This window comes from Papio anubis, chromosome 8, assembly GCF_008728515.1.
Source record: "Papio anubis isolate 15944 chromosome 8, Panubis1.0, whole genome shotgun sequence".
In the NCBI taxonomy this organism is placed as follows: Eukaryota; Metazoa; Chordata; class Mammalia; order Primates; family Cercopithecidae; genus Papio; species Papio anubis.
Genome location: NC_044983.1, coordinates 80,468,673 through 80,484,518, shown reverse-complemented (window position 1 = coordinate 80,484,518; position 15,846 = coordinate 80,468,673). Strand labels below are relative to the sequence as shown.

Genomic DNA, 15,846 nt, shown 5'->3' with positions numbered 1-15,846 from the left:
AGCTTGGTCAGGGCTGACAATTCAAAAGACAGAGGCTATTAAATTGTAAAACACGTAATCAAATAACTTGGCCTGTGGGTAGCCAGGCACATGCTCTTAGTCTTGAGGTTCCTGAACTTGGCTACTGAAGTGTTTCAGGGTGGCAGCAAAGGCAGGAGTCGGGCATTATAATAATTGTTGAAACCTGTCAAATTTTGCTGCAGTTAATTTAATTATATGTGAATATTATGTTAGCCTGAAAGCATTATTCTGTTAATTGATTTTCTGAAAGCTTACTTGATATTGAGACAAACTCAATTGTGACTCAACTAGTGCTGATTATTCCATCAAAACACTTTTCCTTGCCTTTTATTTTTAGTATGAATCTTAGAAAAATTGGTTCATGTTCTCTAAAAGAAAAAAATCATATTTTATTATTGCAACTCTTGGCTTAAAGATATTGTTGGCATATCTGTATTAACCGCTGTTAAACTCAACCAGTGTCTTTCTGGCCCTGTACTGCCTCTGTGATTGACAATGTTTCACTGGTTCAATTCTGACCTGTCTGTGATCACAAATCCTTTTCACTTACCTGCCTCCGCCTTCTGCTGTTTCTCAATCTTCTCCAGGCGCCCTAGCAAGGAGTCAATTTTAGTTTTGATCTGGGTTAATTCTTTCTTGATGGTCTGTAACTCATCTGATTTCACTGGAAAGGAGAAAGAAGGAAGAAAACAGCAGAGCATCAAATGCACCATAACTCACCTAGGACCCAACTCACAGGCACCCCATATTTTCTCAAGTCTGTGTCCAATCACATAGGATGTTTTTCAATATTATCAACTTCTCATTACTTCTAGTGATCCTGGAATACTGGATGATTTTGCCAATTACAAATACGGATTCTCAGTGACATGAGCATTTAATCCTAAATCTTTTGACTGAAGGTTATGGAAATGGATAATGGAATTTAGAAATATTTTTCCATGATGCTAAATTAAATTTTAGCAAATAGAGTAAATCTTCAATGTGAGAGGGATTCAGATGAAGGAATAATGAAATCATAACGGATACTACTTTGAGGAACTACGTTGTAATATATATTTTAGCAGTCAATGATATTTTAATCCAGCTCCTTGGAAATTGATGGAAACCAGGATATACAATTTATCCTTTAAATAAAATGTCTTAGATGCGAGAAAACTCCAGCTCCCTCAAAGTTGCTATGAAGCTTCAGTTTTTCTAAAAAAAAAAAAAAAAACCACAGGCAGTGAGTTGTGCATGCCTTCCTCTAAGCCCTGGGCTTGATGAAAAGGAAAATCACTGAAGTTCCCATTGATATTTTCAATAGTAGTGGTTCCCATTCTAGATTTTTAGAGTTTAGTACCATTTCAAAGAAAACAAGTGGGGACTAACATAAGACTGGCAACTTTTCATTTTGCCAAGTATGGATGTTAAAAACAACAATAAATAGCCTACTGTTGACTACAGTAATTATTTTATAAGGCAAAAAGGCTTAAGGAAAGAACAATCTCATATTTCAAAGACAATGCTTTAAATGAAATATGTTTATATTTGTAAAAAGTTTACTGCACTTTTCTTATTTTTCTGAAACCCATTTCAATTTTATCACCTTTTCATTACTTCTAATGATCCTGGAACACTGTATTATTTTGCCAGTTACAAATAGGGATTCTCAGTGACATGAGCATTTAATCCTAAATCTTTTGACTGAAGGGTATGCAAATGGATAATGGAATTTAGAAATATGTTGAATCCACAACAATCAGAAATGAAAGATTTTAAAACTATCACTATGGAACAGCTATACCTGCCTCCGAGCTTTTATTAGGTGGACTGGCAGTATTCATACCTCAGTCAAGAGCCAAGTTTCAAGATCTTGGACGCTTATTTGATTCCAGTCTATTTCTCTTCTGTCTCTTTTCCTTCTGGTTTCTAATAATCTCGGACTAGATGTTCCCCAGAAATTTCTGAGGGAATTAGAGTGTTTAGTTTGATTCTTTAGTCTTCAGACTTTTTTGAAAAAATAAAAAAATGCAATCTATGTTGCTTAAAATAGAACTATTTGTCAATTAAGAAATGATATAGTATACATGATATATTATGGATCATAAACACTAAGTCTCAAGGGAAGAACAGATTTTTATATAAAAATGAGAAAACTTTTCCCATTGTAAAATCAGATTTTCTTTTTTTAAAGCAGACTTTTATTTACAATGCAAAGTTGTTTGCAAAATAAAAACTGCAAGAAGCATGGGCCCTCTGGAGTATCCCTCTGATGAATGACTAAACTGAAAGTAGTAGAACAGTGTAAAATACAGAATCACTCCTCATGTCAATTACTTCAAAGACATCAAAGTACCATTGTGGAATTGCAGCTAAATTTGAGAAACATCATCTGTCACAATTGCAAATTGATTCTGCTTTGAAGAGTGGTACTCATTCCTTTGATGAAGGCATATGCAGTTTTACTTAAATGTATCAAATTTAATAGAAAATATTTTATCTTATAACATTAGATTTCAATGCAGGAGAAATAAGACTATGGCTGAAAACTAACAGAATATATTTCTTAGCAATTAGAGCTACTCCTTAGCCCAGGAATGCAGTTGACTAATTTTAATTTATGTATTGCCTTAAAAAACATAAACCAATAAACCACTACTACTCTACTTTGTTGAACCTACATTAGAAAACAATTGGAAATACAGACTCATCTGGCTGGAACTTAGAAGTCTCCAGGGAGCCAAGGTTTCGTTTAAGTCTAGACTCATGTCTAGCACTGAAAGAACACCTTTCAGATCTCAGCTGGATTATTATGGAATTTGGGTCTAATAAGTTAATGTTACTCAAGAAACAATGCTCAAATGTAACACAGAAATCTGGAGAGATTCTGTCAGTTCTTTCCTGGACCTACCAGAAAATGTTAAAGTGAGCCTCTAACCCTATGCAGGCTGCTCAGTTCCTCTCTTAGAATGGGGGGGCAGCAAATGCTCATCTAGGTCCTGCAAAGCAGGCTCTACATATAATCTTGGCTGACTCTTGAGCAATTGTAGAAGTCGTTTCCTCATCACACTTCAATATCTCAGTGCTGTCCTTGGGAGAAGGCTTGCCCCTTACCTGGTCCAATTGGCCTTAGTCCACTTTCTACTTTTCTTTATGCAGAGTCACTATCTATATATGGGCCTATGGTTTTGTGCTATTACATCTGGTTTCTGGATGGAATGCCTGGAATGAACCTCCTCTGTCTCTCATGTACTGCTCTTTCTAACTCTCTTCTGCTTTTGTTTTCTACTTTTTCCCCTCCTGTTAATAATTTCTGTACTGCACAGTGAATTATATTGTCCCTATTTTTGCTTACTATTATTCTCTAGTAGTTGAGTGTATATGCATACATTAGAGATATTTTACAAGACATTGGTAATACTATCTTCACAGGAAAAATATCTTTTGCTCTTTTTCTCTAGATAAATTTTACTACAGAAAATACTTGTCAAAAATTATACACAAATATGGTGAAACCCCATGTCTACTAAAAATACAAAAATTAGCTGGGCATGGTGGCATGCACCTGTAATCCCAGCTACTTGGGAGGCTGAGGCAGAGAATTGCTTGAACCCAGGAGACGGAGGTTGCAGCGAGCCAAGATCATGCCACTGCCCTCCAATCTGGGTGACAGAGTGAGACTCTGTCTCAAAAAAAAAAATATATATATATATATATATATATGTATATACACACACAAAAGCAAACATGCTGTCATAATAAAAATCTTTGGTTGTTTTGTTGAGGACAACTTATTTTTCTATGAGTGATTATAGGGCTTGAATTTAGAATTACCAAACAAAATCAGCAAAGTGATAAATTAAAAAAATTACAAAGTTCCTAGGACAAATTACTTTAGCTTATTTTTAGGCAAGAAGAACACTAGAGAAATAGAAGTCAGGTTGCCTCACTATTACTGTAGTATTTTTATTTTAAAAAAGAAGTCACATTAAGTCATTTCAGATCTGCACTCTCTATACAGGTCATTGATTTGGTGATAAATGTTATTACATTCTGATACAGTTGACAAAATGATTGTGCCTTCTGCTGTGACATGAGATATAATCCAAAAAGAATATTAGGCACATGGGATGATACCATCTGTCTATATAAAAATGTGTGCATTTCTGACTTATGTGGTAAAAAATATTTCAATTTATTTTAATCATCTTTGGGTCAAGTCTATTCTGGGTAAATAAAGAAGCTTCAGCTAACTGTCTAGATCCGTGGTTCTTAATAGAGGGTGATTTTGCTCTGCGGGAGAGATTCTACTGTCTCTGGAGACATTTTGGCTTGTTATGACTTGGAGGGGTGGTGCTACTGGCTTCTAGTGAGGATTTAGTCTGCTCAACATCCTACAATGCACAAGATAGCCCACACCACACCACACCACACCACAGAATTATCTGACCCCAAATCCTGATCATGTGAAAACTATTGAAACCTTGCTCTAGATAATTATATAACCTCCCTTACCAATATCATGCTTCCTATCAACTATTTAGAAAACTGAAAAATGTTTGTAATCATGTGGACTTTGACAATAAATCACATTTTGTTATTATTTTTATTTGCCCCAGCCATTAATACATTATTTGAATGTCCAAAACAAAGAAATATATTTGCATATCACTTAATTTATAAATCAGTTTTAAATATAGTATTTCAACAATAAAGAATCTGAGAATCTGATGATGTATAGCATTTTCCCAAAGTCAGGCTGAAACCTAGATTTTCTTACTCTCAATTCTACACTTTTTACTGTGTCACGCAGCTTCAGTTGATGTGAAAAATATGATCATCAGTTTCAGTTATTTCCTTCACTATGAATTAATGAACCACTGTGTTTGATTCAATAATATTCAGAAAAAGAAAAGGAAAGTTTCTGGAAATCTTTATCATGATCACTTCAATGCCTCTTCTCTGCTTCCATCTGTCCCCTTCTTTATATATACATAAATATCCCATAATAAGAAAATGAACAACTGGCCTGAAGTTATAGGACAGGTGATACCCTTGTAACATAATACGTAATACAATTTTTTTAAAGCTAATTTAATATGAAGAGGCTAATTTGCTAGTCTCAGAAATAGTTTTCAAAAGCCAAACTTTAAAGTATTTTGCTAAAATAAATTGCAGCATCTGGTTATCACCCACCCCATAGATGAAATTTCCTAGAACAGGGAATTACATATATATGCATATGTATGTATTCATAATACTTATGCCTACATACATCTATACCCATTATTTCTGTATTTTTTAAAAAGAAAATGAAATGGAGAATGAGTGGATTTTATTCAATAAATATTCATTAAATGCTTACTATCTGCATCTGTTCATCTTGCATTTCATTAGAAGCTGCAAGTATATCATTTAATTTATTCCCAATATGCAAATCAGAATTGTTAAACTTACTTTTGGATTTGAACAGTGAATATTAGAGAAGTTAAGTAACGTGTTTTAGCAGGCTGGGCATAGTGGCTCAGCCTATAATCCCAGTGCTTTGGGAGGCTGAGGCGGGAGAGTTGCTTGAGCCAGGAGTTTGTGATCAGCCTGGGCAACATGCTGAGTTCCCTATCTCCACAAAAAATAAGGAAATTAGCCAGGCATGGTGGTATGCGCCTATATTCCTAGCTCTTCAGGAGGCTGAGCTGGGAGGATAGCTTGAGTGCAGGAGTTTGAGGTTACAGTGAGCTATTCAATCGTGCCACTGCATTCCAGCCTGGGTGACAGAGTGATACCCTGTTTCTAAAAAAATTTTTTTAAATATTCTTTAAAAAGATTGCTTTAGCCAAGAGGCAATAATTCAAGTTTAGAGTGGGCTGCCTGACGTCAAAGCCATGGGTATTTAGGTCCTACCCTCCTACCCCCCACTGCCCATCATGGTGAACTGCCTCCCTGGTCTCATGGACTCTATAACCAGGGACAGAAAAGAAATATGTAAGTAATTTATTATGATACGTATAACATAAAATACAAAAAATGAGAAATAGTAAAAATCTTCTGTCACTTGATATTAAAATTATCTCCCATTTTTAAATTTTCTGGTCCCCCCTGCCCCCAACCAGATAGTAAGTGCCTGAAAATGAAAGATCACATCAATTTTGTTTATGGAATATCAGTTCCTCAGGGCTCATGTCTATTTCATCAATGGAAAATTAGTACCTGTCTGTGTTAGGTGCTGATTAATTGAACTTGTATCAACTATGTGGGCAAAGAGAAAAGATAAATTAGTTTTGATAACTGATTGTGAAAATAGTCATAAAAGAATAGTTTTTGAGTTATGACTGAAAGATACTTTAGATTTCAGCAAGCAAAAATGGCCTTCTAAGTAACAGAAGTAGCAGATCTCAAATCACATAACTTGAAAATACACGTCACACTGATTTCTCTTAGACCCTGGAGTGTAGGCCAGAATTTGTCCCCTTGTTTCACTGACTGATGCAACATATTCTGTAACTAATTTTCTCTGAGCTGTAGCATTTTTAAAGATGTGGTTCAAAGTCAACTGTAAAATGTATGACAAAAAGTAAAACGCAAAAAGCAAAAATAATAGTGATGTCACATTTCACAAATGTTTAAGAGTATAATCTGTGCAAAGCATAATCAACTTGAATGAATTTGTAATTGAAAATAGAAAGATTAGATGTCCATACAAATAACTACGACATGAAGCAGAAGAGTGTAAGTTCCATAATAAAAAAATGAACAGCTGGCCTGAAGTTAGAGGATAGGTGATGCCCTTGTAACATAGAGGGGTCTAAACTTGTCCTTATAAGAAGAGGGAATTTATTAGACAAGACACATGAAGAGTAAACAGTGTGAAGACATGGGGATAAGATGGTCATCTACCAGTCATGGAGAGAGGACTGACACAGACCCTTACCTCACAGCAATCAGAAAGAACCAAGCTTTCTGACACTTTGATCTCCAACTTTCAGCCTCCATCATTGTGAGAAAATAAATTTAAAGCCACCCAAACTATAGTACTTTGTTATGACAGCCCTCGCCAACTAATGACACCCATCATACAGATGTCCTAAAATATCATTTTGAGCAGGTAGCACTTTGCTGAGAATTTTTTATCTTGGCCCTGCATGAAATCCAAACCCTTCAATATTCTGCACAGTTTTTCATTATCCTTTTACCCAATTTTATATCTTGTTTAATAATAATGTCCTCAGTTTATTAACTGACATTCCTAGCAATAAATCTTTACTTCAGATAATAGTTATTATTTTTACTATCACAGTTTATTATCTATTAAGACTTTTATATTAGCTGACACTGTTCTAAGAGCTCTACATGTGCTAGCTCATTTAATCCTCACAGCTCTACAGAGAAGGCAGTAAGATTATCATTCCCATTTTACAGATGAGGAAACTAAGGCACAGCAAGCAAAAGTACCTTGCTGCAAAACACACATAATAAATGGCTGAGGCACTATTGGATTCTAGGTGCAGCAATTTCATGTTCCATGCTCCTACCTGCTATAATAATAATAGTAGTAGCAATAACCTCACTGAACATTACTATGTGCCTAAGCATTTTATATACATAAGTAGTTTAATTCTTACAATAACTATTGGATATACAGTATATTATTTTCCATTTCCAGGTAGAAATTAGAGGTATGTAGGGGTTAAAGGATTTCCCCAAGGCCACCATGGTAGTATACTGTGAAACAGACTCCACTCCAGGCAATCTGACAGGAAAGTCTCTGTTCTCCACCCAGATCCTGTCTCCCAGAAAGCAAGTATCTTTCATTCTACCTTTCTGAATGCACCGGCTCTTCTAAACTCAATTCAAAATTCTCTGTTAAGCCTTCTCTAACCTTTCCGGCTGATAGTACTTTCTCTCTTTAAAAATCTCTAAAGCAGAATATACTTTGCCTAGGATAATGGATGGATGGGAATGTTTAATGATAGGTTGCTGAGTATTAATATTATTTCTCTGGTTGATGCTTTATCTCTGTATTTCAATCACATACTTTTGAGGGGAGGAACCCAACATAAAGCCTTCTTAGCATTGGGGATAAATTCTCAATTTTAACTTTAATTGAACTGTCTTTAATTTCCTGTTAGATGCTTCAGGGCATTTATATTAGTTTGTCACCTATTCTGTCACTGAAAGTGCAGTGACAAGTCCCTAAAGGCATTCAAACTTACCAGAGTCTTTCTTGTTAGACATTAGAATTTAAATTAATTCTTTAAAGAAATTGATATGATCGAATATTTTTTTCCAGAGGGCATCAATTTTTCCACTAAGAAACTACAGCTAAAGCTCACTGATACTCATGTTTTCTCTTTTGTAAAATACTAATCTGCAATATCATATTTTCTTTATTTTATGACTCTATGATGTCAGGACAGGACAAGTTGATTATAGTTTTAGTTCAATTTGATTTGAAATGGGACAGAAATACCTAGTGGCAATCTATTTAAAGCAATCCACTTTAAATGCTTATCAGTATTCATTTTTGGTAAATTATCACATTAATATATTTTTCTTTATATAGTTTTCTCCTTAGCAGAAATCAGTCATATTACAAATTCTGAAATAAGAAATGACAAATTATCCAAGCTATAACATTAATTTCCTCTTCTGAACTTGCCAAACCATTAAATGCTGGAAACAGCTATTAATAAAAGAGTAAGATATATACCTCAGTAAATCTTTATTCAGATTCGATCAATATTAACATAGTCTATTTTAAACTTCACTGATACTTTTCATTTGTGATTTGAGTTTGAAACTTTTGTTATTTCCAGAAACCAACCTAATTATAAAAAGTACTATAAATTTAATGAATATTTATACATGCACGTACATATTTTATGTACATATATGTACACATAATATAATCTGCCAATATGCTCCTAAAAAGAATATTAAATCATGATTCTAGTTATGCTTCCCAGTGAATTATAGATACATTTTTATGTTTCACTAAAGTAACACTAATTAACAGTTAAGTTTTGTGACTTGAGCTCTAAATGTATAGAAACAAATGAATAGAATTGATCAATCTGTTGTCTTGCTGTAATAACAGGGGGCTGGCATCGCGCTCAAGTACACCATGGCTGCCCCTTGTTTCTGGGTAATCTCTGATGTGACTGACCATGACATTGACTACTACACAGAAGCTCTGCTGCAGGGCTGGCTTGGAGGAGGCCCAGGAGCCCCTCTTCTCTACTATGTAAACCAGGCCCGTCAAGCTCCCCGACTCAAGTATCTTATTGGGGTTGCACCTATAGCCTGTGGCTTGCCTGTCTCTCGGCAGTAATCCCTTGGAGCTGTCTTATTGATGCTGGAAGCCACATGACTATTCTACCTCCAAGCTTAGATTTAATCCTTACGATAAATCTTTTAAAGTGATTTTCCCCAGTGTTTTATATGAAATATTTCCTTTTGATTTAACTTCAATATAATAAAGATACAGCACTTAAAAACCTTAAGTAAAATTAACATAATTATAATATGCTGAATAGATTTTAAATGATCATTTGTCTTGATTGTCCTTACAAAATCTTTTTACCACATAATTTATCTTTCTACCTATTGCTTATCTATATCTTTCCAGCATAACAGAGATATTGTAGGATGCACAGTTCCAAAGAATGATTGCTGCAAAAAAGTAAAACACACCACATTTCTTTCAAAGCATCTCTAGTTTGTATTTAGTAGTCCAATTTTCAGATTTAGCCTTTTCTCAAGACTGTCACATCTTACACACACACACAAAAAAAAAAAAAAAAAAAAAAAAAAAAAAAGAAAGATGAAATTAAACCTCATGTGTGATTTACCATTGGATTTAAGGATAAATTCTTATGTTACATGTTGTAATGGTTACAAACTGTAAAGTCTCTTCACATTATTTCTCCAAGTAGCTGACTTTGGCAATTTGTCTTTCTATAAAAATCCCTTCATTGTTTATTTTTTCCAATGTAAGAAACAAGTCATTGAAATTTTCAACACTTGGAGACTTTTTGAGAGAGAGAAACTTGTGTATACTCCACATTGGGGTGACCTAACCTCCAACGAGTTGCTGCAGAAACTCCTTTTTTTGTTACTAAGACTCAAAAAGGAATTCATATTTACCTATCTACAGAATAGATACATGGATACATAATTACATAGAAATCCATAAATCTATGAATGTGCTATTGAAGTTATCTTAGGTCCACAAAGTTTGTTGAGTATAATAAACTTTAGCCTTTTCAGAAGCATCAGTACCTTCCTGCATCTTGAACTGCGTTTTGTAAAAACAAAGTATTTCAATAGTGATTCTTTCTCAGTATAGTGCTGAAATAAAAGGCAGTGTTCTACAGTAAATAGCATATGGGCATAAGAACTAAGAGACCTAGGTTCTAGTTCTGGCTCTACTATATCAATTAGCTATATGACTTTCTGTGTTTACTCATCAATAAAACTGGGATAATAGTATTTGCCTTACTTGTCTTAAATGGTTGGGATGCAGAGTAAATCCAAGTCTCTGCAGTGGCTTATCAAGCTGCATTGGAACTTGCCCTGTGTCTAACTCTCTGACCTGATCCCCAGCCAGACTTTCCCTCACTGGCTCAGCTCTGTTGCAGTCACACTGGCTTCCTTATTGTTCCTTGACTATTCAACTTAAGGTCTCTGCACTGACCAATTTTTCTCCACAGAATGCTCTGTCTCTGACAGCTTCAAGCTCACTTTCTCTTTTCCTCACATCCTTTAGGTTTCCACTCAAATGTCACTTCAATCAATGAAATATAGTGTTCCTAACTTTCTCTATGTGTTTATTCTTTTACCTATTGATCAGTTCATTATTTGTTCGCTTTCTGATAAAGGGCAATCTCAAGGAATATGGGAAATTTTGTTATCCTTAGGAATAACAACAAATAAAATTTTTTTCTGAATCACTCCACATAAAAATTTAGCAGTGTGTTTAATTGGAAAGTTTGTATCGCTGCTTTTTACTAATTAATGTGAAACTATGCAAATATTATTTTACTTTTTATGACATTAAATATATTTTCAGATACATATATCTCATAATAATTTATCACTGTATGGTAAATTATGCTTTTAACATTTCTATAGTTTGCCTCTCTTAATTGCTCAAATATTCAAACCATGAACTAATTTTGTATAATGCTTCTCTGAAAAGAGTTTATGCACTCCCTTTGGAAGTAAATTGATTTCTTCATTAAAAGCAACATATTATGTTTCAGGACTTTAATATGTCACAAGCTAAGCTGAGAGCACAGTGTTATCTGCTCTGATAAAATACTTTTCAAATTGGTCCTGGGTTTTTGTTAGACATGTTTGTGTTTGTCTCCCCTACTGCAACACAGTATGGTGGAAAGCAGAGACTATTTCTTATGCATTTTATGATTTTCTAATACTTTATACATAGCAGGCCCTTCATAACTATCTGGTTAATTTATTGAATATAGGCATTCATGCAACGATAGTTAACCACCCCCTTCTTTAAGGAGAAATAAAATGAAGGACCTTACTTACATTTAGAGCCTGTTGACCCACTGGCAGTAGATCTCGATCCACCTTTCATGGAAAAGACTCCTTTCCCCCTGCGAGTCGTCGTGACTGCCACTCTGGGACGCTTCAGTGGAATTACTGCACGGGGAGGTGGAGGCACACGCCCGTGGTAATCAAATAACCTTTACAAAACACAAATAGGACTGAGAGTTGGTTTGATACCCGAGAATTCTATCAAATATGTGAAATGATTAACAGAATAGCCCCGTAGAAAATTTCAATAAATGTTTTCTTTCTGCTGTTGTTCTCTAATATTCAGATGCAGGTATTATTTGGCAGATTTAATTTTCACTAAGAAAATGGAATGCTAATATAGTCTATGCTTTCTGGACTTTAGAGTGTGACCTCCAAGAGGAACTCATTTGTAAGGTATGAAAGGACTAGGAGCTTTGCTCCAACAGTACCATGCAATTTGTTGAAATTATGCTGACCTTCATCCCTAAATATACTTCTTTGCTTGATAAAACAGATTTACACTTCTTATGAACAGAAATATTCCTCTTACACGTCAAACACTTATTAGCACATTAGTTTAAAAGAGGAAAGGATCTTGCAGAACGGGAACAAAGAAATAAAATTACTGGTCAAACAATAAACAGCCCAGCAAGATAAAAAGTAAAACCAGCTTAAAGAAAACAGCTATGAGAGACAAATCAATATGGTGCTTCAGCTCACTCTAAGAATCTTTTCAGTAACAAAAGGCTCCTCTGATTGCAGACAAAAGGAGACAGTTTGAATGACATGGAGCTAGCATGAGGACAAAACTTTGTTGACTGCTTATGGTGGGAAGTATTTATCAAGATATCTTTTAATTATTCTGACCATTTGCTAGATGTGCAAATTGAGACCAGAGATATTTTTATAGTTAGATACTACAAGCATATTTAACAAAACATCATAAAACCTTTGCTGAAAAGTGAAAAATGATATTCACCACAATCAATGAATTTCCATTAAACAAAGTATAAGGGTTAACTCATTTATAAAAATATGTAATTCATAGATTCAAAAGCTTCATATTATTTATACTGCATCCACATATACAACAAATTTTTATATGACAGAACATTTGAGTAACCTAAAAGGTCAATGAAAAAATACTGGGATACATTTACTCATTTTCATGACTATTTTCCAGTGAACCAGACATGTAAGTACATTATTCACTATAAAGAAAATAGCATTATTGACTTAGAATTATAATTGTTACATATTTTATTGTGACAGAATAAAATATTGGATTACATTCTTATAATTACTTTAAAACAGTCAATAAAAACAATCTAATATGGAAGTCAGAAATGAGAAACTAGAATGGGAAGAAAATAAAAAAAACTTCTATAATAGGTTAATTGATAAAATTACATCTTGTTTATACATACAGATGAAAATGTGATAATCTCTTTTTAGGAAATAATATATGAAATATAATAAAAGTTAAGATAGATTGGTTTCCAAATATTCATTTAGAGACATTTAAAACTATTATGCTATGGGGTGGGGGAAGCGCAAAAAGCACTATTAAACCAAATTTAAAGCAAAATTCCTTAGTACTAAGAATATTTCCTACATTAGAGACTTAGGGTATTCAAAAACGATTTAGAACATGCTGGGGAAAAACTAAGAGATATCTGGAAAAGAAAAGAAATGAAATGAGACAGAGTTCAAGAGAGGTGCCATCTTCTGTGAATAAGCAAAGTCCATTAGAGCTGAAGAACAGCTAGCAAAGAATAGGTCATGGATGTCAACACATAATAGTTTACTTCAAAGAGCACAGGCAGGATGAGGCTGAAAAGGGTTATGAATATCATCTATATCACTAGGGGCTTGAGAATCAAAAGGGTCAGCTAGACCTGCCCCTCATTTCAATCACAAAACAAGGTCTACATTAGTTATTTATAAGTTGAATTCACAGAGCACCTTAAGTCAGTGAACCAAAATACAAAGGCACTTTGCATGAGCTATAACACCCAAAACTATTGAGCGAAAAGAAAATATGGCAATTGACTGATCTCTTCTAGAGTAGAAGTTGCTATTTGAAATGAAAGGCAAGCTCTTTTAGCAGGACCATTTCCCTAGGACACCAATGTGCAGTTTTACAGGTTCATTAAACAAGCCAATCTATAAATTGGGTTAAGAAAATCTCTAAAACACAATCAAAATATATAATGATGTAGGAGTTCTATAGTAAAAATACAGGCCAAGTAAAGTTCACTACATTCACTGCTACTTTAATTGCAATGTAATTTAATACTATGTTTATAGGGAAGAAAAATGTTTATCGATATTTCTATTGCTTCCCCCAGCCAAGGATTACCAAACCTCCAACGGTGGCATGGCCTGATCTTATGCTGAGAAAGAGCCATACTTGCTCACTGTATTTATGATATGCTTTTAGTATGGGGCATACATTTTAGTAATCTACATAGTATATTACTAAACAACTTTCCTTTGGTATAAATTCCTATGGTGAGTGGCCGGTTCTCTGAATATTTTGGTGAACTACTTCAAAGGAAAATGACTAGTTTTCTTTACTCTCTCTTTTGGTTTTTTGAGACGGAGTGTCACTCTGTCACCCAGGCTGGAGTCCAGCGGTGTGATCTCACGACAACCTCTGCCTCCTGGGCTCAAGCAATTCTCCCACCTCAGCCTCCCAAGTAGTTGGGACTACTGCATGCCATTGCGCCCGGCTAAAGTTTTTTGTATTTTTTGTAGAGATAGCATTTTGTCGTATTGCCCAGGCTGCTCTCGAACTCTTGGACTGAAGTGATCTGCTCAACTTGGGCTCCTAAAGTACTGGGATTATAGGCATAAGCCACCAAGCCTGGCTGGATGACTTGCACCAAGGAATCAAATAACGTTTTACCGATTCTTTGGTAAAACTTTGATGGGAAGTTGGGCAGCATCAGGACTTAAATATTTTAATGTGATAGGTCATTCACAAAACAAAATTGGGAATGGGTGAGGCAGGAGAATAGGGTCTGGAGGCAGGGAACCTAAGGTTGTTTCATGCTGACTTCCTAGAACTAAACAAAAAGGAAAACCCCACCTTTCCATGCCCAAGTAACAAAAGGACCAGAGTCTACTCCCTTTGCACCCCTCCTCATCCCACCACCTTTTTCTGAATGGCTGATGAAAAATTGAAAGTACCTCTGATTGGTCCCCTTCCACAACCAATCAGGCTGCTCGTGGGCAAAGTCTTCATTTGCATAGGGTATACATTTGTAACTTCACTTCAGCCTCTGATTGGTCCCCTTACACAACCAATCAGACTGACCGTAGGCCACTACTTAATATACGTAGGGTGTACTCCAAGCAGCCGATGGGGAAACCTGTAGAGGGTATGTAAACCCCAGAAAATTCGGTCACCAGACTCTTGAGCCCTTACGCTCGGTTGGCTCCCACCCTGTGGAGTGTACTTTCATTTTCCATAAATCTCTGCTTTTGTTACTTCATTCTTTCCTTCCTTTGTTTATGCATTTTGCCCAATTATTTGTTCAAGAACCTGGACATCCTCCACCAGTAACATGGGCTAACATGAGGGCATAATTTTTAATTTTACAACTTTTAATGGAGCTGAAATCTTTCTTAATTTGCATTGGGCACTCTTGAGTTAATTAGAAATAAAAGGAAGGAAGACTGGATGTTGTCCTAATGTACAAAAACATAACAAGACAAGGATAGAAAGAGGGGAAGACTTTCTGGGATTGCAAGATGGGATAGGGTTCTTCAAAATGCAGAGGGAAGTAGGTGAAAGGCAGGCCAAGAAAGGCATTCTCATCAGAATTCTGTCCACAGTAAATCAAAGAAATTTTGCCTTTATCAAATATTAGATTGGCAAATAGTATTGAGACTAAGGAACTAGTTCATTTAAAATTATAGACTGACAGTAGAAATGGCAATCCAGCAGAATTAAATGGAATCTAAATCTCCAGGCTAGTTAAAAGCTTTAATTTTTTTCCTTCCTCTTGTTTTTCTTGTTCCTTACCCTTTTGGAGTTATATTTCCTCTCCTTTCCTTTAATAGTCCTTAATTTTCCCTAATATTTCTTGGTCAGGATAATTTTCTCCCAAATACTTACTCATCAAATAGATAATGGTTTCTAATGAAGCCAAACATATAATAATAATTCTTTCCTCAAGGTCTATTTTACAGTGAAAACTCTAAAACACCTGCTGTCAAGTAATAAATTTTAAAAATTCAGTCCAATTTTAATAAAACCAATTCATGAAGACAATTTGAGAATTTAATTTC

General features: G+C 34.9%; 1 protein-coding gene across 9 annotated transcripts in view; it reads right to left on the bottom strand.

Moving 5' to 3' along the window:
* The window catches only part of RALYL (RALY RNA binding protein like), a 720,856-nt gene that overhangs the window by 49,183 nt on the left and 655,827 nt on the right, over nt 1–15,846 (bottom strand). For all 9 annotated transcript variants that reach the window (XM_031669965.1, XM_021942865.2, XM_031669964.1 and 6 more), the window contains 2 exons: nt 11,557–11,714; nt 572–685 (listed from right to left, as the gene is read on the bottom strand). In XM_031669965.1, coding sequence (XP_031525825.1) covers nt 572–685; nt 11,557–11,714 — 272 coding nt within the window. The remainder of the gene's footprint in view (nt 1–571; nt 686–11,556; nt 11,715–15,846) is intronic.